Source organism: Conger conger, chromosome 8 (genome assembly GCF_963514075.1).
Source record: "Conger conger chromosome 8, fConCon1.1, whole genome shotgun sequence".
Lineage (NCBI taxonomy): Eukaryota > Metazoa > Chordata > Actinopteri > Anguilliformes > Congridae > Conger > Conger conger.
The window spans coordinates 11,882,461-11,907,338 of record NC_083767.1 but is presented as its reverse complement, the minus strand read 5'-3'; the positions used below and the strand labels follow the sequence as shown (position 1 = coordinate 11,907,338).

Here is a 24,878-nt window from a genome sequence, read left to right as displayed (position 1 = left end):
GTCTTGCAGATGTAGCCATATTCCCCTGAGACCAGACAGGAAAAGTTTAAATATTTACGTTATGTGACAAAACACAAGTGTCAGTGAAAATATATATTTTTTTAAAAGATCTTATTTTCCTTCATTGTCCCTTGTGGTGAAGGTTCCAGCATTGTAGAACATAATCTTCAGATTAAGACTCATGTCGCCTATAATTTTTAAGTGACTTGTGTGTCGGCAGACAGCCAGGTATGGTGCAGTAAAGTGTACCCATCTTTCCTGCGTAGAAATAGATCCACTCAGAGCTGGACGCCGTACCTCTGTCGTGTCAGGTGCACCCTGCTACCCAGGATATTTTTTTATCATCACAGGCCCAGAAGCTGAGAGCAAACCCATTACACAGGGTGTCAAGAGGGGTCAGGGTGATGGAGACTCAGGGCAGCGAGAGAGCGCACGCTACCGCAGCGAAAGGCCTCTCCAGAGACTCAGCGAGGAGCAGCGTGAGGAGGACGCGCCTTATTAACTCAGATCGCGTCGCTCGCCTCCCCCCAACGCCCCACGCCGGCGCTATCTGGCTGCTACGGGTTCAGAATGATAAATCACTGCTGATGAGTGTTTAATTGGCCCCCGCGTCACACTGTAATATCCCCTGTGGGCTAATATCAGAAACCAATATCCACGGTTTGCCTTTTCACAGGACTTCAGGGAATTGCTACATGTATAGTGAGGTCCAGAGCGGCGAAGGTAACTATTATTGTTTCATAATGGTATTATTCAATACTTCATATTTTTCATTATTGTGAGACGACACCTCAAACACTTCTCAGGAACTACTCAGAAAGGAGTACATGCATATCAGTTTTGCCGTATCAGTATGGTGTTTATAATAAAATCTCCATTATGGATAGTATGTTCATTTATTACAGACTGATAGTCTAGAAGTCCTCTTCTCATAATTTTGTGCCGGATTCTGGTTTCTCTTGACCTCTTTTGTGGTGAACTCAGACTAAAAGTTATGATTAGAAATAATACACCACAAATATAAATATCAAGATGAATATGAAAGATTAATGTGAAAATTCGTATGTAAATGTATTCCTGTTCAGCTATGAGGCCAAGGGGCTTCATTACAGCATTCATCATGTGACTGTCCTGGAAAAAAAGGTATGCAGAACCTTCAGCAGCTAACAAGAGGAGAAAATTTAGCAAAGAAGTAAACCTGATTCAACTGGAAGACTGCAGTTTATAATCAGGCTAGAAATTACACAGTAATCTCCACCCTGCAGTACCCAGGCTTTGAGGTCTCGGGAAGGAAGGCTGATTTGGTGCTGCCTGGTGAGAACCTGATGCAGAACTCCAACCTGAGCCACAGGTTAACAGAAAAAGAAAAAGAGAAAGATCGCTATTAACACATTCACAGCTGAGCACCTCAGTAAACTACGTACTGTACATCTTTGGCATGGATTCATGCTTTCAGTGACGGTAAATAGACTGTATTTATATAGCGCTTTTATACAAAACACTTTACAATTCATGCCTTTCGTTCACCCATTCACACACACCAACAGTAAGCAAGGCACCAACCAGCTCACACGCAACACATGCTTGGCATCAATGCTTTTCATTGTACACTGTCCCTGATAAATAAATCATTTTAATTTAATACAGGAAATACATAACACGCCTGGTAGAGTCAGAAATGAAGAGTCAAAGCATCTATCGATATTATTCATAGAACTCATTTTCAGCCAAATTGACCTTTTTCTGTTTACTACTGCAAATCATCCCTCAACTTTAAACTTTCAGGATAATACCACTGTTTGAATGATTACGCCATGTGTACGGTGAAAAGGTATTGCAAACCTTTCCTCCATATCTAGGAGAGTGTTTTGAGCCAATTACCTTCTTGTCACAAGCTTTAGTGGTGGGTACAGCATCACATATCTCATTGTTAGACCCTGAAATTTCATCATTTTTCTTCACTAAAAATCCTACATTTCTAGAAAAATGGCTATTGGGTACTGGTGATAAAAAGTGGGTCAAAACAATCTTCAAACATGTCTTATTTAGAATCTGAAATAATTATAATAATATCTTACTTGGTTCAGATTATAGACTGCTCCAAAAATGTTTGAATGTGTAATATTCGCCATCTTGAATAAAGCAAATGTGCAAATGTGCTAATTTACATTTTTGTCAGAATTTATCTTTTCAAGTCCATACCTCATGCTAATTGAAGTATGTACCTCTGAAACGATCTGGAAGACCAAAGATGCATTTTTGGTGGAACATAACCTTAAGGGAAGAATTGTCATCAGTTTCTCAGGAACTTTTTCTCAGGAAGACATTTTCATCACCCCTGATTGAACCCCTGAGTGCCTGAGAGGGTATGCTCAGGACAGTTTCTATTCTCTGGAACAGAGCAGTCCCAGATCAGCTCCCAGAGACATTTTGTGAAAATGTGAGCCAAGCTTTATGATATAGTTGAAGTTGGTACCGCTGTCTTTTTTTGCTCACAGGGATTTGCCGATGCACCTTAGCAAGATACTTTATGGGCAAGCATTTAATAAATGGTTGTTGATATCTTGGAGATCCAAACTAAAAAGTGATGCTTGGCTCTGCTCACAAAATTACATTATTCCCTCCTACTACACATATTTCTATCACTATAAATATTTCATGATAAGAGATAGGTGCATTTGTAATGTTAATTTATCAATTTCATCAACATATCTACAGTGGAAAGATTGTCTGCAGCTTTCTCAAAGTTATGCCAATTATTCCTATCCCTCAGAATTATCCAAACTCTCCGGTCTCAACTGCCTAATAGAATGTGCCTGTTATTCTAAGCATTTCAATCCAGTTCTGAAAAACAAACTGGGTTTGGATGCCCATACTGAACCACCAGAAGAATCCTATTTACCAATTACATAAAGCAAATAAATGCCAGCATATCTTAAAGGAGCCATGTTGTCAAGTGCATAAACACTTTGTATGTGACAGAAATATAAGCAACAGGTTTCAGTTATAAATCACTTTTTTTCTGCCTGTAGTATCTTAGTAGTAGAATTATCTAATACTGAAAACCAATTGACTTTCAATTGACTTCTATTTTCCTGTTGATGAAAGCAAACTGCACAGTGGTGCGCATGAGGCACATCATGATGTTTATCAGGATTCTATAGAGAAGAATGCAATGGCTGCTTGTTTTATTTCACAGTAACTCATGCGGGAAGGAAAGAGAGATAAGCTGATAGTGGAAAACGGATAGCAATCTAGGCCCTTTCTTTTTACCAGCTTCAAGGTGCCTGGTTTTCTCAAGGTCTTAATACCATCACTGGTGATTTAAACTGTTCTTCCAATGTGCATGAATGGTTACAAATGAAGCAGTACAAACCTGCACTGCTTTTCCCCACAAATTGATCCCCAAACATATTTCACAATATTGCAACAGAGCCAAGACACCAAACTTAAAAATGCATGACATCGCTGAGCTGATAGCCATAAACGCATCTGTTTCATTGCGTATAAACATAAAGGCATACACAAAAGGCCATGTACATACTCAGGTACCATAGCACAAGTTTCCATTACACAAAAGGAAAAGTTATATTTTCATGTTACAGAAACAATGCCACTGTAAACAATAATATGATAGACGGAGATACGGCGGCATACAGTATAGGAAATGAGCCATCTGCTGAAGCCTCTCACAGACAGCCCACACAATGCAGAGAGATAAGAATGAAGCTTGGCCTTTGGCCACCATGGTGCCCATGAGCAGAACTTTTCTACTGAACCAATGCGGAGGTCATACAGTAGAATACTGTAGGCATACTTATGATAATGATGACAGAAGGACAGCAGGGATATTTTCCTCCACTGGCCACCCACGGGGATTGAAGGCTCCTTCTGTTGAATAAATACAAAGTAAATCTCCATGTTTTGATCCAGTCTCAAAATCTCTTTGGCAAGCACTGAGCAAGCATCTATGATATAAACATACAGTATACTGTACATGAGCTATGACTAACTATGATAAGCTAACATAAAAATGATCTGCTTCTGCAGAAGGCAATATGTGTGTGTGAGTGGGTGTGTGTGTGTTCACATTCATGCGTGTGCGTGTGTGTATGCGTGTGTGAGTGTATGTGTGTGTGTGTGTGTGTGTATATCCGTGTTCATTTGTGTGTGTGTGTGTGTGTGTGTGTGATATTTCTGCCGCATGTGCATTCAAAGCGCTGTGGAAAGCACAGCAAGTGTTAAGCCAAAGCAAACTTTGGCAAGACATTCAAGAAAGGTGTTAATTACATTGAGGTTTCTTTTCAGACGCTACTGCAGTACTGGTGACCATAAGGGCCAGGAACACAGACTGAATATAAACCACAAATAATAAGACAATCTCTCTCTCCCTTTAGTCCTGTGTACGCAGTATTTCAGCTTTATTTCAGTTAAGTCTCGCTGAATTCTTTTTTTATTTAATTTATTTGCCATTTTTTAACAGATTGTCAGAGAAATGTATTGAACAGGACTTGAATTGAACACAAAGGCCCACGGTCTCGGGGAAGATATGAGCCTCCTCAGTCACATTTTAAGGAAACACAAATTACACAGCTCAGGGTAAGGCTTGGTGTTGGATTTCACATTGTTAGGAGCACCTGTGTTTGTCTCCATCTATATTAAACAGCACATTCATCAAGCTTATGACATGCCACAGACGACATATCAACCATCAAAGAGCTGTGTGAATACAATATGGGAGCAAATCCATGTGATTGAGTAAATCCATTGTTAAGTTAAATAATTAAATAAATAAAATGTCTGTCTCTATTAGGAATACCTCTAAAAATAAGCAAATAAGCACAAGTATGTACAGGGCAGCCTGTAGCATAGTGGTTAAGGTACATGACTAGAACCGTAAAGGTCGGTGGTTCGATCCCCAGTGCAGCCACAATAAGATCCGCACAGCCGTTGGGCTCTTGAGCAAGGCCCTTAACCCTTAGTCTAATCAACTGTACTTTGCTCTGGATAAAAGCATCTGCCAAATGCCATTAATGTAATGTGTGCGAGCACATTCATGCGTGTGTGCAGGTGTGATGAGTGCGCTAATTGTATGCAGTGCTTATAAAGAGCTATATTCCTTTATATACTGTTTTCCTGATCAGTCTCATCACAGAGGTTCCTTAATCTCTCAAACGTTATGGTCTTATTCAAAAGAGCAGAATTTATGACAAACCCTTAAGGACGTTTCAGTCACATCACATCAATTTTCAACATTTTCATCCATATAGTCCCATTTCCATTTATTCACTTTGTCTGCAGTCCCAAATTCCACCCTGTGCCAAAAAAATAATCATGCATAAAAAAAATGTGTGGGGTTATGAGCCTCCAGAGCTTAAATATTATAATTTGTAAAATCAAGCATCACAGCTGACAAAAATGTGACAGAGAAAATATTTATTAAAAAATATGATTTTATTTTTTTATTGAGAATGTCCTTTCTTGTTTTGTATTGTATCTTTCAGCATAGTTTATAGAATATATAGTTCTTCAGATCTCAAGGGTCTCATGTCCCCTACGGGGCACAGAAATATATTGCCAGATTTTAGGAGAATATATGGGCACCGTGTGGAAGGAAGTTCTCTAAGCCTTCACGCTTTTAACAACCTGACCTTCCTCAGTACTGCAGGCTTCCTCTGAAATTCTCCCTGTGTCCCCTCTCTTAAAGTTTATCCGACCCAAATTTAGCTTTGTGAATGAAGTTTCAGGAGCTGTATTCTGCTTTTCATTTTCTTTTCACCGTCTATTGTTTCAGGCATACTAACTATGGCATTCCCAGTGACAGACAAATTGAACATTGCTTCCATCATCTTTTGTTACTAAGACTTTTTATACGTGCAGTACGTCTTGTCATTGCATTGTTATCCTGGTTGTACAGTATGACTGCATTGTCTGAGAAAACTAAAATGAAAGCAAAGTGCTCAAAACATCCTCCTTTATCAGTGCAACATAGCAACAGTCTGCCTTGACTTTCTGCAAAGAAGTGGAAAAACTAAATTTTCTATGCAGTGAGTGAGAAGGTGATGAGAGCAGACATATTAGAGATGATAGAGATGGAGAAGAGGACTGAAAATAAAACAACGTTGAGCAGCATCTCAGATCTCACACCAGTTTTTGACATACGTATTATAAGACTTCTGTCTAGGCAAAAGACCTTCACAGCATGTGCAATGCCAAGAACACTTAGTTTTACAAATATTTAGTAAAAGCATAGATGGATCATGTTTGTTTATGGCCTGTGTTAATACAATCCGTTAATTAAACGATAGCTGTGTGCAGGATTTCATTTAGGCAGAAATGTTTAATGCTCTCATCCTGGAATATGTTAGTTTTATTTTTGTATTTATATCTTTTTACTTCCTTATAATTGTTTATGGCATTTGGCTGGTATTTACATTACTGAGCAAAATTCCAAAATTTTATAGGTTTATATACAACCCGGCCTGTATTGAAGAGGTTGCATTATTTTATTTTTGCAACCAAAAATGAAATAATATTTAAATATGAAGGCATAAACATGTATTTTCTGAGCGGTATTTTGCTAACTTTGCAGGATGCTCATCAGTGCTCAACCCCTGAAAGAATAGAATTACAAATCAGAAATGTCAGAAGGGAAAGATGAATGAGGATAAGAAATCTTTACTTTGAGGATAAATTAACACACCAGTATAGCTGAGTAAGTAAATATGTTCTACTACTGTAATGTATGGCAAAACACAACCCCACCCCACCCCCCTTCTATCTAGCCAATCTTCCACAAACTCCTCACATTCAGTGAGTCTCAAGCACTGCTATTCAGCTCATCACCAGTGCAACTTTTCCACTTATCTACTGCAAGACCTGCCATCTTCTTTAGTCATAAATCCCCCTTTTCTCTGAAGGCCATAGCTGTCAAGTAAAGAGCTGTGATGCTGTGGTCTTCATTGCAGTCATGTCACCCTCCCCTACATGCAAGGCTCCACCAGTAAACGGCCAGCCAAGCAGATCCATCCTGCCAGCTGCCCCCTCCAGGATTAGTGACTGTCTGGCTGTGCCCCAGGCTGTGCCTTTGGAACGGGGCTTCATTGCTAAATCTAAAGGGCGCGTGGTCTCCCAGACTCCTGCTGGGGACAGAGATAAAGGAATCCGCAGCCAGATCCAAGGTCATTAGGCTTTCCATCACAGAGAAGGTGTGCCTGGGGAGTGCCATATTCCTGGAGCTCCTCCTCACCTCTCCTCTCTCCCAGCATCACTAGAATTTCAGCGCTATAACTGTCTCTAACAGTCGTGTTGTAAGGTGGGTGCTGATATAAGCTTTTATTTCCAATAATATTCAAAGCTGATGAAAGATATAGAACGGTCAGGGTACACTTGTAAAATTCAGAGTTCAGAGCACCAGCTAGAGCTTCTGGAGCACAAGATCTATTTTGATACAGCTGCCATTGTCTCATATGTAGTTTGCTTCCACATCTGTGCACTACAAAGGAACTTGCTTTTAACATCAAAGGTATAATTGTCCAAATGTTTCCTGGTGAACTTGTATATGCCAGACTACTTTGTGAAAAAACAGAATCACCCTTGCGGGGTGCTATTAAGAACATATTCCTGGTACAGTGTACCAACTGTGAACAAAGATGTTTGTGCAGCAGTATTGGTGTTGAGAGAGAGTGTCGGGTAGAGTTCACACACTTGGTATTCAGTCAACATAACATGTGGTGTGCAGACAAGAGAACAAACTGTAGGCCATCGCTAACCAGCCTAGGGAGTACCATACTTCTGGAAATCTGAGAAATGCAGCAACATATCATTGAACGCATACACACAGTTAAAAGCTGGCTTCAGCATTCCTGTCACAGATTATTGTAATCCTTTCTAATGGCACAGTACAAACAAAACCAAAAAAAAAAAAAAAAATGGAAGAAAATGTGTAGGAATGAGCAACCAAGACAGAGTGGTCTCTGTAATGAGGCTATGCACTTAATCAGATCTGCAGATATAAAATAGAAAAAAAAAGTTGTCAAGAATTAAAAGATTCATTGAGTATTTCTATCAGCTAACTTTCTTCAAAGTCGTGCTCTGATGATACCAGAGTTTGGGTCGGTGTTCAATGTTAGGCCTTTGTTGTCAAAGTTCATTAATTAATTCATTCATTCATTCATTATCCTAACCCACTTATCCTGAACAGGGTCACAGGGGGGCTGGAGCCTATCCCAGCATACATTGGGCGAAAGGCAGGGATACACCCTGGACAGGTCGCCAGTCCATCGCAGGGCACACACACCATTCACTCATACACCCATACCTATGGGCAATTTAGACTCTCTGCATGTCAGCCTAACCTGCATGTCTTTGGACAGTGGGAGGAAACCCACGCAAACACGGGGAGAACATGCAAACTCCACACAGAGAAGCCCCGGCCGACAGGGATTCGAACCCAGGACCTCCTTGCTGTGAGGCAGCAGTGCTACCCACTGTACCATCCGTACCTCAACTGAATAGAGTCCACACAGCATATTCTAATTTGTCATTCTGCTGTTATTTATTTCCTATGATTTCCCTTCACACAGGAAATGCTATACACTCACAAGCAGTTATCCAGCAATTCATCAACAGTTTTTCAGCTTTGACCTTTTCCCAGGCTTGTAGTATTTCATCTTTTATGTTCTGTGATCGTATTGTCCTGGAGTCTACAAAATAGATTTTAAAGTACAGAAATCTAGACAAATTCAGTTCCAGATTCACCTCCATGAGTTAGCTTATTTTCAAATGAAGGGTTGACTGTACTACGGATGATGTTTAAATGAGGTTTGGTCCGGATCACTTTCACACCAACCCAGCTTTTTGATAGGTTCGGCCAGGATGTCTTTCACACCAACCCAGCTTTCTGATTGGTATGGCCAGTATGCCATTCACATGATGTTAGCTTTTTGATAGGCCGCGGAAAAAATACAGCATAATTTCAGTTCAGAACTGAATTTCTATCTACTTGTAATGTTATAGTGTGGTGCATCTCCAGCATAGTCCTTTGTACAGGTATTCATGGGGGATAAGCACCTCACAATTTAGACGAAGCCGCAAAGTGTTCTTAAAAATCAAGCTTAAATGCAAATGGAATTCAGTATAGCTGAAAATATCCTATTTACAGTGACTGCATTGTACATCATTCTAGATACAGTACCCTGCCAACCAATGATTATTGTGAGTAAGCGTCGTATTCAATTGTTGGGTTTGTCACCTTTTCTAAAGATTTTTAAGTGATTCCAGGTTCTGGCAAATTCTATACTGTCAGTATGCAGAGGATTTCATCAGCCTCAGACACATATAAATTCCACAGAAGCAAAATTCCATGCCTTTTCATAGTCTAATTCTAAAAGTTCTCATTTTAAACATTTCTTACCGTACAGTACAATACACGGTGAAGAAATACAGACTGCATTTCTCTGCTAATGTTAAAAGCACCATGCTAAAATGATGAATATATCTTTCTCTTTGAAAGATTCCATATTGCCTGTGAATGAATATGTTGCCTTAGTCTACAAGCCTTAAGGAGGAAATTGCCCCTTTGAGATAAAGCTTATGAAAGCTTCTCCCTTCCAGATCCCAGTCCCACTGCACTGGTATCGGATATAGCTTTGTGAGCGCATAATGAGGAAATTGATGGTTGTATAAGACTAGTGTAATAGGAATTATGAGGATCCAAAAGCTTTATAAGTGTTTGAATCCCTTTCTATTGAAGGGAAGACCTGAGTTGGGGCCCCTAGTTACATATGTTTGTGGAATCAGAAACAGGATCTCATAATCATATGATACTTTATGAATTGAATTTAGGTGATTAGTCAGAAATTAAACATTAAACAAATCGTATAGCTTTGATTATGATAATGTTTATGTCAGAATGTAAAATAGAACATTGGATAAGATTAGTAATCATTTCACATTTCAAATAAAAAAGCACTATTTACAGTATCTGTAGATAATGGTTGCTTAGTGCAAGGCCTCTGCAGGTTTGCTGAATAGAGACAGACCAATGCAAGGCCTGACAGAATGATCCACTTTCCATTGGGGTGTCTAGCTCATTGTGAAAAACATGGTTTCAGCATTTCTTGAATAATTCAGAAAACAACATGCTAAAATGGAAAAAGAAAACATCCCACTTGTCCACTTATATCAGGCTCTTTACTATTTTCCCTTTCTTACCTGACAAATTGCCTTTCGATGTGCTGACTAAAATAGATTTCAGATTGAAACTGTACAAAAAATTCTGGTTATCTTTTGTCTCAACACTCTCTTAAATGGGAAAATCTATAATAATAATAATAATAATAATAATAATAATAATAATAATAATAATAATAATAAAAACGTTGCTTAACATTGCTTAACAAAGTGTTTAGTTTTTTTTATTATGAAACTCCATTGGCCAAAATACATTGGCCAAGGAATTGTTCTTAAATGAATGCATGTTGGCAAAAAGTAAAATATAAAAAAGTTATGATCATCTGGGAAGTAAAATAGAAACTCTGAGGCCTTCTCTCAAGCAGGTTTTGTGTGGGGTATCTCTGAATCTTCAATAAAAGAACATAACTGAATGATGTGACTTGAGACACACACCCTCCCCCCAAAAAAACACAATCCCCTGTAACCCTATAAGACCTGATACCAAGCACCTCTGTGATACATTCTGTGATTACTGGACAATATGACCATGGAAACACAGTCCATCAGAGCCTCCTAGTAGACTGGACATAACGGAGCATTTCTGTTGTTGTTTGTTGTTCTGTCAAAGATCACTTGGGTCTACAAATCTCCACCTTTGAGACCAGAACAAATATGCAAGAAAGAAATCTCTGGTCACTGGCCCTTGTACGCATATTGGACGTATGATTGTATCCCAGCATCCACTGCTTCATTTAAGCGCACTGACAGATTTTCCAGCACTATGAGCAATATACCATTTTGTGTGAAGTCAGTCCAATGACACTGTTTATCGGGATGATCTTAATAAGCAACTGTATTTGCTGAGTAAGCGCTTGCAGTTAGTAGCACCTGTCAGCTGTTAGTCCAAAGCTGCAGCCATTATAAAGAGGAGGCACATCTATCCATCTCTGTCAGGAACTGTCTAGAGGAGATTTATCTGTCAATCTCCTACAGGAAATGTCTCTGTCATTCCAACCAGGCTATACCATGATGGACTGTATCAAACGCAACGGGGATCAATTCAAAGAAAAAAGAATTTGTTCAGCAGACAAAATGGACGATAGCTTCCTGCTCATATGATTTATACTCTGATTATCCATGATTTATGCATCATTCCCCGGCACTCAAATGATTCTAGGTGTGTTTAGTTGTCATCTATCTAAAGGCAAAATAATGATTTCCGCTTTGTGTAACAGACAATTACAGCCCTGGGCACTGACAAGCTAGATGCAATCTAAGACTGGTCTTTCATGTGATGCAGTCTGGCTGCTAAATTCAATGTGCAGAGATAATTGAAAACTCCCCAAACAAGCATGTTCTGGTCATGAACATGTTCAGTTTAGCTGTAGGTCACCTCCTCCGTAATTCTGTAATTTACACCACTACATTATGTGCTCATTATGAATACCCCACAGAATAAAGCACATCATTTGCATACCTGTCTGCACACCATCCACAGTTACAATTAGCAGTTATGTTTACTGGTTGAAAAGGTTCTCAAGGTAATACAAAGGATGAATATAATAGTAATACATGGCTAATATCTGTAAAATGGCTTTGCACTTGTTTTTGTCCATACACCTGCATGCACACATGCACACGCACACAGTAATATCTCATGCTATAATATAATTGTAGGGAAATTACCATTGAAGTAGGTCTTTGTAAGTTCTACATGCAATGCAGAATAGGTGTTTGGTTATTTGCCATTATGCACTATCCTCAGTGCTCAGTGGTGGAATGACTTGCCTACCACTGTCAGAACAGCAGAATCCCTCCCCCTATTTCGACGCAGACTCAAAACCCACCTTTTCAAACTCTACCTTAGTCCTCCCTCCTGATTTCCCCTGCCCCTCCTTTCTGATATTCCTATCCTTGTCTAACCCCCCCCCCAAAAGAAAATATGCACTTATGATGACAACTATGTTTAGAACAGCATTTCATGTGTATTTTGCTAGTTTCTGGATGTGATGCTTTCACTTATGGTAGAACCTATGCACTTGTAAGTCGCTTTGGATTAAAAGCGTCTGCCAAATGACTAAAATGTAAAATGTAAATGCACACAAAGGGTGCTTTCAATAAATAAATAAAAACACTGTTCATATGAGCTCTGACCATGGGTGATCACTAATCATGCATTTATTCATTGACCAAACAACACTGCACCACCAACAGTGCTGAGGACCTACGGTATGAACTAAAGCTAAAAGTAACATGCTATTTCTACAGTGCTTTCCATGACCTTCACCCATGTGTGTTGAGTGTACGAATCTCTGACAGCACAGGAATAAGGCCTTTCAGCCATTGAGTGGAGACATTGTTACAAACAACTATAAGACAACTATAAGTTTTCTCATGGCTCATACATACTGTATTAGCAAGTGGACACATCATTAGCAGGTGGACTTTTAGGCATAGTGTGTACAAACTATTGATGGCCCATTATTACCAAAACTGTATAAGATGTTAAACTTAATGCAGCATCGTGTATGGAAACTTCATTAGGTTGAACACAGTCATGGGGTAATTATTATTATCATGGATCAAACAAAATTGGTCTTTAAGCTGTAACATTGCACTGACGGGCATGAAATGAATACCACAGTTTTGAAAAGCCTGTTGATGCATGTGATTGGAGCTGTGTCGGATTGCATACTTTTATAATGATTACTTCCACATTAATCATTTCACATTTCAGGGAGCACGTTATGGGGACGGTGACAAAAAATTAACAAAGAAAACATCTTTACAAATTAGAAACACAGTCTATTGTGACAGGAAACCAGACATAAAGAAACAGGAGGTCATTAAAATAAATATGATGCAGTGAACAGGAAATAACAGAGATTGTGACCAATCATATGACAAATAAACAAGGTGTTCATCATTAGTGTAAATGGGTGTCAAATAAAAACAAACCATATACGGATTATGACGACAAGTTACAGTGTTCAGCAAGACTATAGCAGTGGTCAACAGAGCAACACATTTTACAATGAGAGGATTGAGTACATTTCACACTGGGCCCAGTAAGCCTTGAACTATTTTAGGAGTTTGGAGTTTCCTCACATTTCCACACATTTTCTAGGAACTACACTTAGACCACTGGGGCTTGTGTATACAACGATGTGTTAACGGGTCCATCACAGTTATGATATGGACAAAAAAGAGAACATACTTCATACCACAAAAATACCAAATATTCTTCTGAAACCTCCATTGGCTTCCCCTGTAATTCATACAGCATACCTTTGGATGTGGGTTTTATTGATAACTGGCAAACTTTCTGGCGAAGGCCTGGTCCTTTAAAAAGAGATGGGGTTCATCCATCCCAAGAGGGCACAGCTCTTTTATCAAGAAACATGGCCTGCAGTCTAAATTCTCGAAATTGACAGGCTAGGCCGCAGACATTGTGTCCTACACAGATACTTTGTTACTTTCTCTGAGCCATCTATTAGAACCAAACCTATAGAGACTGTGTCTGTCCCCCAATTTCCTTTTTATTTTAAATTGAAAAACTGCAAAGTTTGCCATGGAAACTTACTTAATATAAAAACAAAACACACTTGTATTACTTCCAGCAATAATGCTGCTATGAAATTTCGATTACTAAATATAAGATCTCTTAACTCTAAAGCAGCTCTTGTGAGCAAACTAATCTCAGATTATTGTCTTAATGCACTATGTCTCACTGAAACATGGCAGAAAAGAGATGAGAACTTTACATGAAATGAATCTTCTCCACCTGGTTTCATATATACTCAAAACCCTAGTCTGACAAAGAGGGGGTGGTGTTGCTGCTATTTACAATCACTCCATTCATTCAATCCCAAAAAACCTGAGTATACATAATTTGATTCATTTGAAGTCTCTCTCAGCAAGATGCTGGTGGTGCCTGCCTTTTTTTCCAAGCCTACTGACCTGGTGAATCTATAGAACTCCCTGCCTTACTGTGGCTATATTCATGAACTTTTAAAGCTTGGCTCCAGAATATCTCAGTGACCTACTCATTCCTTACTCTCCTCGAAGATTACTTCGTTCTGAAGATGCTGGCTATTTAAAAATTCCAAGGATACCTAAAATTATGATGGGAGGAAGAGGCTTCTCTTATAGAGCTCCTATTTTATGGAATAATCTCCCCAGGCATATTCGGGCTTCAGACACACTCTCTATCTTTAAATGTAGGCTCAAAACGTATCTCTTCAGTTAATCCTATAGTTAAATGGTGTATAGTTCTGGAAATGGTTGGTAGGTGCAAAAGCGCATATTCAAAAATCCACATGTGACCAGTGGCACTGAGCATGCAGGGTTAGTCACAACCTACCAGTAGGTATGTCACTGGGGAGGTTCGTGTGATACTGGAATTTTGGGCATGGTTGGCAGGTCAGGCTACTAGTTTTATGCATGAGTACCTTTTACTCTGTCCTGATGCACTGATCTAGTGCCTAACATCCTTCTTTGTTTCTCCAAACTGAGCTCCTGGTTGATACCCAGGCTTTGACACATCCTGGAGCAACAGATTCATCCCCCTCCCCTCTAAACTACATACTCTACATCCATCCTGTGGACTTTCTAGATTACCTGCGAGCTTAACACCTGAACTGTTACCATCTTAACCTATGGGCCAGCGGAGGATGGGCATCCCCCTATAGCCAGATTCCCCAAGATTTCTTCCCATCAAGGGTTTTTTTCTCACCACTGTTTTAGGGTTTTTCTCCTACTTGGGAGTCATTTACCTCATATACTATTTGGGGGCTTAGGGCTGATATTTCTCTTTCCTTCTGTTTACTATGTAAAGTGTCTTTGTGACAGTCTACTGTGAAAATCGCTACACAAATACAATTGAATTGAATTGAATTAGACTGAAGTGAAGAGGTATGCTGGACTGAGAGAGACTGAGAGGAAAACATCAATTCACTGCTGACCCTGAAACCCTCCATTGTGGAAATGAGTATCCTTCCTTGAGCAGAGATGAAGGCTGGGGCCTCTGCAAGAAATTCAATCTCCTTATCTGCAAATAATAAGGTCTGAAAACTCGAGAATAGCATGAAAGTACAGGATACCATGTTATAAAAAAAGAAATATGTACAGTCCCTTCAAAAAGTATTGGAACAGCAAGGCCAATCCTTTTGTGTTTGCAATGCATTGAATACATTTTGGGTTGAGATAAAAATATGAACAGGAGACAATAGTTCAGAATTTCAGCTTTTATTTTCTGGTATTTACACCTAGATGTGTTAAACTACTTAGAACTACTTTGGTATCAGACCACCCCATTTTTAGGTGAGCAAATGTATTAGAACAGAGAGTATTTAAGTAAATTAAAGTAAACACTTAATAACTGCATCAAGCCTGTGACCCAATGACATCACCAAACTGTTTCATTCTTCTTTTGTGATGCTTTTCCAGGCTTTTACGGCAGCCTCTTTCAGTTGTTGTTCGTTTTGGGGGGCTTTCCCCCTTTAATCTCCTCTACTGGAGGTGAAATGAAAGCTCAATTAGATTAAGGGCCTGTGATTGCCAGCCTAAAATCTTACTTTTTCTCACTAAAGCAGTCCTTGTGTTGTGCTGTGTTGGCAGTTTTGGGTTCCTCCCAATGAGTTTGGATGCATTTCTCTTTAAGTTGTAGACTTTTTTTAGACCCTGAATTCATCCTGCTGCTACCATCATGAGTTACATCATCAAAAAAGATGAGTGAGCCCACTCCAGATGCAGCCATGCAAGCCCAAACCATGACACTTCCTCCAACGTGCTTCACAGATGAGCTTGTATGTTTTGGATCATGAGCTCGTCCCTTGGGTAGAGGTTAATGGTCTCATCAGTCCATAAAACTTTGCTCCAGAACTCTGTACTTATTTTCAAATGGTCTGCATCTTGTGGTATAGCCTCTATATTGCTGCTCTCTAAGACTTCTTCAAACGGTTGATTGAGATACCTTCACCCCTTCCCTGTAGAGATTGTTTGTGATGTTACTGACTGATGTTTTGGGTTTTTTCTTCACAGCTCTCACAATGTTTCTATCATCAACTGCTATTGTTTTCCTTGATCGATCTGTTCGATGTCTGTTGCTCAGCACGCCAGTGTACGAACTCAATTGTCTTCGGCGTATTGCAAAAACAGGAATTGATCTTGCTGTTACAATACTTTCGGAGGGGACGGTATATACACACACACTCAGTGAGCACTTTATTAGGCATTTATTGGACTTATTGGTCTTATGCTGCTGTAGCCTATCCACTTACAGGTTAGATGTGTTGTGTGTTCAGAGACACACATGCTCTTCTGCATACCACTGTTGTAATGTGTGGTCATTTGCGTTACTATCACCTACCTGTCAGCTTTGACCAGTCTGGCCCTTCTCCATTGACCTCTCTCATTAAAAAGGAGTTTTTGCCCACAGAACTGCGGCTCACTGGATGTTTTTTGTTTTTTTTCGCAAAACCTCCAGAGACTGTTTTGCATGAGTATCAGCAGTTCCTGAGATACTCAAACCACCCTGTCTGGCACCAGTAATTATTCCACGGTCAAAGTCACTTAGATCACATTTCTTCCCCATCCTTATGGTTGATTAACATGATTTTATGCATTTTACTGCTACCACACAATTTGCTGATTAGATAATCGCATGAATAAGTAGGTATACAAATGAGATGTTCCTAATAAAGTCCTTAGTGAGTGTATATAGATCAAAAAGAAAAACAAATCTTAAAGATACACTAAGAGATAACATTTCCCATTTATTTGATTAAAAAAACATGCAAAAATAAAGAAATTAAACTTTGCAATATTTGTTATTGAATCCACCTTTTCATTTCAACAAAGTACACACTGTGGTTTTGCCGGAGCATCCTGGATCAGGAGAGAATCGCAACGTATATTATGTCTGAGTCTGACTTGAACTGAAAATTTCACTAGAAGAAAGAGCACCGAAAGCAATGGGATTGTAACAGCGAGTACAAATTCATACTACTCTGCTTAAATGGTGTCTATGAAAATAGCAGTGGAGGGAATAGCAACAAAAGTATATGATTACATGCATACAAAATAATACAAATGTCATGATTTAACTTTCAAACAGTTTGTTTAAACAGAGGGGACAAAATTATGGGGTGAGCACTGGCATATGTTTCTGAAGAAAATTATATATCAAAGGATGGCATACTCAACATGACTGAAAGGCTCCTGCCTTTTGTCAGGAGGAAACATCAGGGGGTAGGCCAGCCAGTGGAATCCAAAATAGGTAAATAAGCCATTGAAATCTCCCTCCGGTCCTGTGACTGTTTAGTCTGGAACGCAACAGAGACTGATGTTCCCTGATGCAGGTGTCTGACACCTGCTTTCACTGAATGCAAATGTTTGGCTAACAGACTGTGACACGATTCATGGGTATAAACGAGAAAACTGCATAGAAAAAAAGCTTTTTCTATTATACTGTATTAACTATCATTTGTTAATAGTGTAATCCCCACTTCAAATGACTATTTCAGCTATTTTAAAGATTAATTATTTCCAGATAAATTTCAATAAAAATATATTATTGATAAGACATATTATTTGCAGGTGTAATGTTATATAGGCTACTGAACTTCCGTGTATGCAGTTAACATATTCAGTACTTATCTGTGTTCCGATGGAACAAATAATGGGTGTCCTTAAAACATGCCACTGGTCCAAGTGACTGCAATCCGCATAGAAAACCTGTTCCGCTATTCAATTCCCTGATCGCAGAGAGTCCCCTGGTGGTCGTAGTCAATATCTACGGTTATTCAAATTTAGTGCAGGAGCCAGCCCCAACATCTTGATCAAATAATGTTTAAGAAAACACGTGTTTGTTCTCCAATAATATTGTACTTTTTCCATCACGAAGCAAGTTTGGCTCATTGCCATTTGATCTGTGACTGAACTTTTTTTCCCCTCAAAACTCTAGATTTGAAAAACATATTTTAGCGCAGGTTCTGCAGCTAAAATATGTTTTAAAGCTGCACCAAATAATACTTCCTTTCTCTGACTGATCGGGACAGTAAGTTATCTTGTTAGTACATCTCATATTCAGGAGTAGTCAACAGAACACGGCATGAAATTGTCAAGCTTGTGTGTTACACTAAATAATGTCCCACCGTTTTGTTACAGTGTATGCGCTGTATTAATAATACTATATGCTATGTTACTATTTGGTAAACATAATAGTTATGTGTTAATAAGATTATATTAAGATATATATATATACAACCGGTGCATAACAATTTAACTTTTTTGAGCTGAGGTAGCTGCTGTCCCGGTATTATATGCATAGCTCAGGGTAGCTACGTGTCCTAAAACTGATGTTTCCTGCGAACAATTTGAGAATGGCACAACCTGATATTCTAGTACTAGCTAGCTAAATTATTTTTTTGTTTATTCAGTTACAGTGCAACGTTTATACAAGCTTTCAATGTGTATCTCGTTAGTTAATGAATGTTAGATGTGTGACATGCTTTGCACATTTTGTAATTGATTTATATACTCGTTAAAGGTTGAGAAAATGAATCTATTAAAGCAACGATTAGTTAGCTAGTCTGGCTAGATCAGAACATATGCTGCAATATTTGTATGACGAGAACTGCTAGCTACAGTAAGTTAGCTAACGTTAGCATACTAGCTACTATTACTTGAAGTTGAGTTACTGTTCACTAACGTTAGCTAGGCTAGCTAGATAAGTTTTTGGTCATTTGCAAGATATGTAGCCTAGCTATTTACATGTCCACTATCTAGCTATTCCAACAACCACTTGGCAATGGTATGAACTGTGAAATAAGATAACGTTAGCTAAAAAACTTTTTGATTTGTGTCTGAAGCCAGCTAGCTAGCTCGCTTGTATAGGCTATCTAGTTGGAGTTAGCTGCCTCTACGCTTTTACAAGGTCCTGGACTTCTGAGTTTGACAATGTCTGCAACAGTAAATCTTGAGCTGGACCCCATCTTTTTGAAAGGTCTGGGGTATCTTCATTCAAAGAGTAAAGATTCCGCTGAAAAACTTAAAGCTCTGCTAGACGAATCTTTAGCTAGAGGAAGCGATTCGCCTTACAGGACGTCTCAGAAGGTATTCTGATTATGAGCATTTTTCTTTCCACTTAATTTTCACTTATTCTACTTATTCTACTTTACCCATCGTGATGCAGTATTAATTCATGTTGTTAATGTAGCTGACACGTATTTTATTTATTTACCTATTGACAGGAAGTGGACGTCAGTCGCGGATCTGCCACAAAAGTGAGCTTGAGCAAACCAGATTGTAAATCCTCGTCTAGTTCTTCATCATCAAGTATCAATAATGGGAAATCTAGCAACTTAGAGAAGAACAAGAAAGAGGGTGAAAAACGGCCTTCTGAAAAGGTAGGAGGTGAAGGGTTCTGTAATGTGGGTTCATATTTCTGACATGTGCTTGGGTCATTCAAACCTTGAATGGCAATTTAAGCATTTATTTTAACCCGGAAGGGGTGTCTGTCAGTAAGGTATCAATACTTGCACTGGCACTAATTGTACACAATTGTACTTGCACTAATTATGGGAACACTGAATTGAGGCAACATTAACATTATTATAATATTGTTGCAACAGTTTCTCTTTTTGCCATAATACAATGTCATACAATATGAATGCAAAAACTTTTTTTGGCTTGTATACTTTATCTGTATTTCAGTGCAATTACTGCATAATTGCTTCAATCATACTGGGTACCTATCTCACCATATAAAATAGGAATACACCAATCCATTGCCGGGCCCATAGCCACGCACCATTCACCACACAGGCATACCCAAAGGACAATTTAGACTCTCCATTTAACCTAGACCGCCTGTCTTTGGACTGTGGGCAGAATACAGAGAATATCCTTGGGAATACCCACACAGAAAGGCCCTTGGCTGGGATTCAAAATTGGTAGCTTGTTGCTGTCAGGTGACAGCACTACTCGCTGCACCACCGTGCTGCCCATTGTGATTTAAATGGTAAATGTTAAATGGTTTGAATTTATGCAAGGCAAGGCACCAACCAGCTCGTCAGGGGCATTTAGTCTTGCTCAACACACCCAGGGCGGGATCGATTTATTAATTGATTTATTTATTCATTAGGTCAAGGTTGATCTTGGTGATGGACCAGAGCCACCAAAGAAACCTCGTCTGGAGAAACCAGAGAACCGTTCCTCTCCCATTACTGTGCAGATCAGTAAGGACCTGAGCCTGCCCGATTTATCCAGCTTCGATGAAACCAGTGCGGATGACTTCGCCATGGAGATGGGCCTGGCATGTGTGGTTTGCCGGTGCGTGATTACAATATCAGTCAGAGTTGGCATAGCTTTAATAGCAGTAGTACTGCTGGGATTTGTCATTATCACTGATGCGACTAAGATGCTACAACTCAACTGAAAATGAGAAATGTTCAACCAGAAGAAAGGTGCCACTGTTCACAGGATTGTGATAAGCAATGGTTTAGTATAAATCAGTGGTTCTCAACCAAATTCCTTCCTATAGGTTTTCACTTGAGGTTTTTGAATATCAAGTGAACAAAAGTGAACAGTTTGATGCCTGTCTGCCCAAATTATGATGTTATGGTCTCCACTTGCATTACCTCAGACAGATGACAGTCACCTCAGGCAACCAGCTTGTGGAGTGTCAGGAATGCCACAATCTGTACCACCAAGAATGTCACAAACCGCAGGTGACAGACACGGATGTGAACGACCCGCGGCTGGTGTGGTACTGTGCACGCTGCACACGGCAAATGAAACGCATGGTAGGCCATCTCTGCGTACGTCACCTTTTCCGCCCATAAAACCGGACTTGCTGCCATTTTGTTCTGTAGTGATGATAAACTCACCTTGTTCCAAATACCAACTGAGCTCACCATGTTCCGAACAGTGCAGGTTTTATGACAAATAACTAAAAAAGTACTTCCAGATCAGCTTTGTTTTTGTGTGTCAAGTATAATTCCTTCTGTCTTCATAAAAACTTGGTACAAGTCACATACGCGATCCATTTCAGCATAAAGTGACATGGTAATAGTGCTCCATTGTGACATTGTGGTCAGGAAGCTGTTGGTAACGAGAGACTATGAACTGGGCAGGCTTATATGGACCATTGTGAGCTAACACGGTCTTCTGAACACAGGGAAGTTATTTGCATCAATTCACATCAATCAAAGTGTTTTTTTTTTTGGTTTTTTTTTGTGTCCCCGGTATCTTGGGCAAGCAGTATGATTGATCTGGGTGCCGTGTGTTTTGGGGCCAGTTTGTAACAGGGGAGTATTGGTACCCTTGTATTCTTCTAGAGGTGTCAGATGTTCCCCCTGTCCCTGTTTATTTAGGCATATGGGGATGGGATATGAGATGGGGGGGGGGGGGGGGTGGAGTAGCGAGTCTTCGTCTTCGTCTTCTTCCATGAGCAGGCTGTTACTGCTCTCCTCCCCACGCCGCAGATTGAGGGGGGCCGGAGGGGGGGGCATAGGAGAGGGGAAGGGAGGGGGACACAAGTGATGGGGAGAGACACAAAACATAACAAGACATACGTTCAAGACAGTACAAAGACAACTACAACACTAAAGACTTGGCTGTAACAAGAGGTGAGGTTAGCATCAAGATTAACCAAATATTCATGAAAGTGGTATGTGTGTACGCGCATGTAAGTGGGCGTGAGGTGATCAAAGTGTTTTAGTGTCTAGGATAGTACATAAGCAACCATGATCATAAGGCACATTAGTCAGAACAACTATCGTTGTACGGACTTTAATTTTGGTGGAAACGGCCGCTTCCCCGCGTTCTGTCCGGAGCATGGTGAGTTTCCGTTATCTCACTGTGGTGTTTTACATTCTGCCAGGCTCAGAAGACGCAGAAACCTCCACAGAAATCCTCTCCAGTGGCAGTGAACCCAGCCCCGGTGGTGAAGGACACTCTGGTGAAGAAGTCCGAGGTCAGGCCAAAGCAGGACACGGCTAGCACCTTTCAGGCTTTTAAGAGAACAGAAGTCAAGGCAAGTCCTTTTATTTCTCACTATTACAGTCAATTTGAATTGCTGTGACATTTTCTTATTACATTGCTGGTATGTCCAGTCTCTATACTTTGCACCTTGCCAGCCAACAGAAGATGGTCCTCCCCCTCTATAGCTCATTGGGGGGGGGTTTCTCACTGGTGTTTGAGGATTTTTCTCCCCATTGGGGAGTTTTTCCCTCATGTGCTTGCCATTTGGGGGTTCAAGCCTGGTGTTTGCCATTTTCTTTTCTCGCCTGCAATCTCATTTTTTGTAGTGTAGTCAAGGAAATCAATGCGCAATAGCACTTAATTGGATGTTCAAAGGCCCCAATCTGCATTAGAAATGGTTAGTTTTGTTCGAAAACAGTAATTCATCGCTGTTTATGCTAATACAGAGAAGTATTAACGAGTTGAGCTTGTTGCTCCTTTGACAAACATGTTTTGCGTTTTAACATGTTGGCTTTGCATGTTGCTCTGAAGAAGCACCAATCCCCTGATATTTTATGGAACAGCAGTTGTATGACTTGAGATTAGTTTGAGCAATTTGAGTCATCACTCTTTGGCTGCATTGCTTTGTTTTACTGTGTCTGCCTTATATGATACGATATCTGCACTCATGTTTCCAGCGAATTTTCCGAATAAGTGGAGGTTATGCTGGAATGGCTCCCTGGTGAGTGTTGTGTGCAGGCAGAGCAGAGTGTTGATGTAGTCTGCCTCTCGCCGTTCCCCCAGGGGTCCGCAGCGGTGTCGGCTAGCCCCGCCAGCAGCAGCTCCTCCATCCCCACCTCCAGCGGCCTCACGGGGTGGGCCGCGTTCGGGGCCAAGACGGCCGCCGCAGGCCCCTCCGGAGCCAAGCTGGGCTCTACCCTCCAGAGCAGCGGGGGCAAACCAGGAGCGGCCTCCTCCTCCGCCCAGAAACCGGCGGGTCTCTCCGGGCTGGCCAGCTCAAAGACGGGCCTGGGCAGCAAAGCCTCGGCGGGAGGCCCCGCCAGCGAGGGCCCCGCCCCGGGCCCCTTGCGGCCCCCGCCGCCCCTGGTCCTGGGGAAGCCGGGGCTCAACCGCTCCTCCAGCAGCGACAGCGTGAACAAGGCAGGCATCTCCGGAGCGAGCGGGGGCGGGAACGGGGGGTCGGGGGGGAACGGAGGCGGCGGCAGCAGCAGCGGTAACAACGGGGCCAAGGCTGGAGCCGAGGCCTCAACCGGAGCCAAGGGCCACACGTCCCAGGAGTCCCAGCTCAGCGCCATGAAGCGCCTGCAGATGGTGAAGAAGAAGGCCGCGCAGAAGAAGCTGAAGAAGTAGCGCAGGGCTAATCCAGCTAAAGGGTGTCCATTTCCGTCTGATTCGGTGTGTGGGTGTTAATTATTTATTTTTATATGTATTTTTAAATGTCTGTAAAAAAATCAACAAAAAAAACAAAAAACAAATATCAAGTTGCTTACTGAATTCCTCTGAGTATCTGCTGTTAGATCATTTCAACTAGTTTGATTAGTGTTGTGCTTCATCTCATTAAAGCTGACAGTCTCTGAATTCAGTTTTTAAAATATAATAATAATGAAAGTAATTAAATTGCTTTTTTTAATCAACAGTTCACACTGATGGTAATCAGCCATTGATCCATGCTGTACAGTACTGCCAGTCTAATATACAGTGTATTACTTTTTCAGGTCAATGAAATACTTTGATAAATCATGGGTAAAATTTTCTGTATATTTCTGTGTTTCTGCCTTTCATGATGTACTGTATGTATGATGTTTACATAGGTTGCAAACTTAACCTGTCAATATTGGATCTTGTTTTATCACCCAAGCATTAAATGCATAACTGTTTACATTCTTCTCTCATTTACATCACATTACATTTATCCTACATATATCTTTGGAATTAGATGTATGATACTGAGATTATAATTGAATCTTCAGATAATGACTTTGAATAAATGTATCCCTTCTTATCTACTGAACATATTAAGAACTGCTGGAGTAATTTATAGAGGGTGATTGCACATTCTCAACAAGGGATGATGCTTTTCTCTAATACTACATTTTTCCAGTATTTTCTCCATTACCTTATGACCAGTTAGGCAGACTGAGCACAGCTCCTAAGCATTACAGTATGTTATTTAGAGGACCGCTGTAACGTTTTTTTCAGTTGAGCTTATTTGGATTAAATGCTTAAGTTATTCGTGTAGGCATTTTTTTTAAATGACTACGTAGCCATTTCCTAGATATGGGGCAAAACCTCTTGGGGCAAACACGTCCAGAGTCGTCACTGGACGTGTTTGGCTTGAATCTCCAGTCTGTGTTTCCCAGAAGGTAACGGCCACACATCCAGGCATTCACATGACACTCCAACGAAAATTTGGTAACGTTATCACACAGATATCCCAGAACCTACCTTGGCTAGCCTGAGCGATATGACCGACAGCTCTGACTTTGCCGAGTTAGAGGACAAGCTTTTCAATTTTGATGAAGAAATACAACCTTACAGTTTTGAACCGGAATTAACAGAGGAGGAATTGCGTGAGCGAGAGAGACAGACAGCGGAGGAACACGGACAACCGAACAGAGGATTAATTGGAAGAAGTATCCACAACTGAGGGTTGCAGGAGGATGGGAAAGTAAATATCTAACTAGCAAGCTGTATCAAAATCTTTCGTTGTTGGT

General features: G+C 40.4%; 1 protein-coding gene across 2 annotated transcripts; it reads left to right on the top strand.

Annotated features, from left to right (window-relative positions):
* The first annotated feature begins 18,416 nt into the window (after window positions 1-18,416).
* On the top strand, window positions 18,417-24,043 carry LOC133135520 (integrator complex subunit 12-like). Of its 2 annotated transcripts, XM_061252579.1 has the most exons (7): window positions 18,417-18,826; window positions 19,184-19,293; window positions 19,431-19,586; window positions 20,324-20,511; window positions 20,825-20,984; window positions 22,064-22,216; window positions 22,948-24,043. In XM_061252579.1, the coding sequence occupies exons 1-7, from the start codon at window positions 18,805-18,807 to the stop codon at window positions 23,512-23,514; spliced, it is 1,356 nt and encodes a 451-aa protein (XP_061108563.1). In that variant the 5' UTR covers window positions 18,417-18,804; the 3' UTR covers window positions 23,515-24,043. The 2 variants fall into 2 exon arrangements, with proteins under 2 accessions (XP_061108563.1, XP_061108562.1); XM_061252578.1 differs by having other exon boundaries at window positions 18,418-19,293.
* Window positions 24,044-24,878: the final 835 nt, after the last annotated feature.

What these genes read in the sequence shown, in the direction of transcription:
- LOC133135520 (XM_061252578.1), top strand. Translation starts at nt 19,138, where the DNA reads ATGTCTGCAACAGTAAATCTTGAGCTGGACCCCATCTTTTTGAAAGGT. An exon ending in AAAAACGGCCTTCTGAAAAG is followed by an intron (nt 19,587 to 20,323) that starts GTAGGAGGTGAA and finishes TTTATTCATTAG; the next exon opens with GTCAAGGTTGATCTTGGTGA. An exon ending in TTAAGAGAACAGAAGTCAAG is followed by an intron (nt 22,217 to 22,947) that starts GCAAGTCCTTTT and finishes CCGTTCCCCCAG; the next exon opens with GGGTCCGCAGCGGTGTCGGC.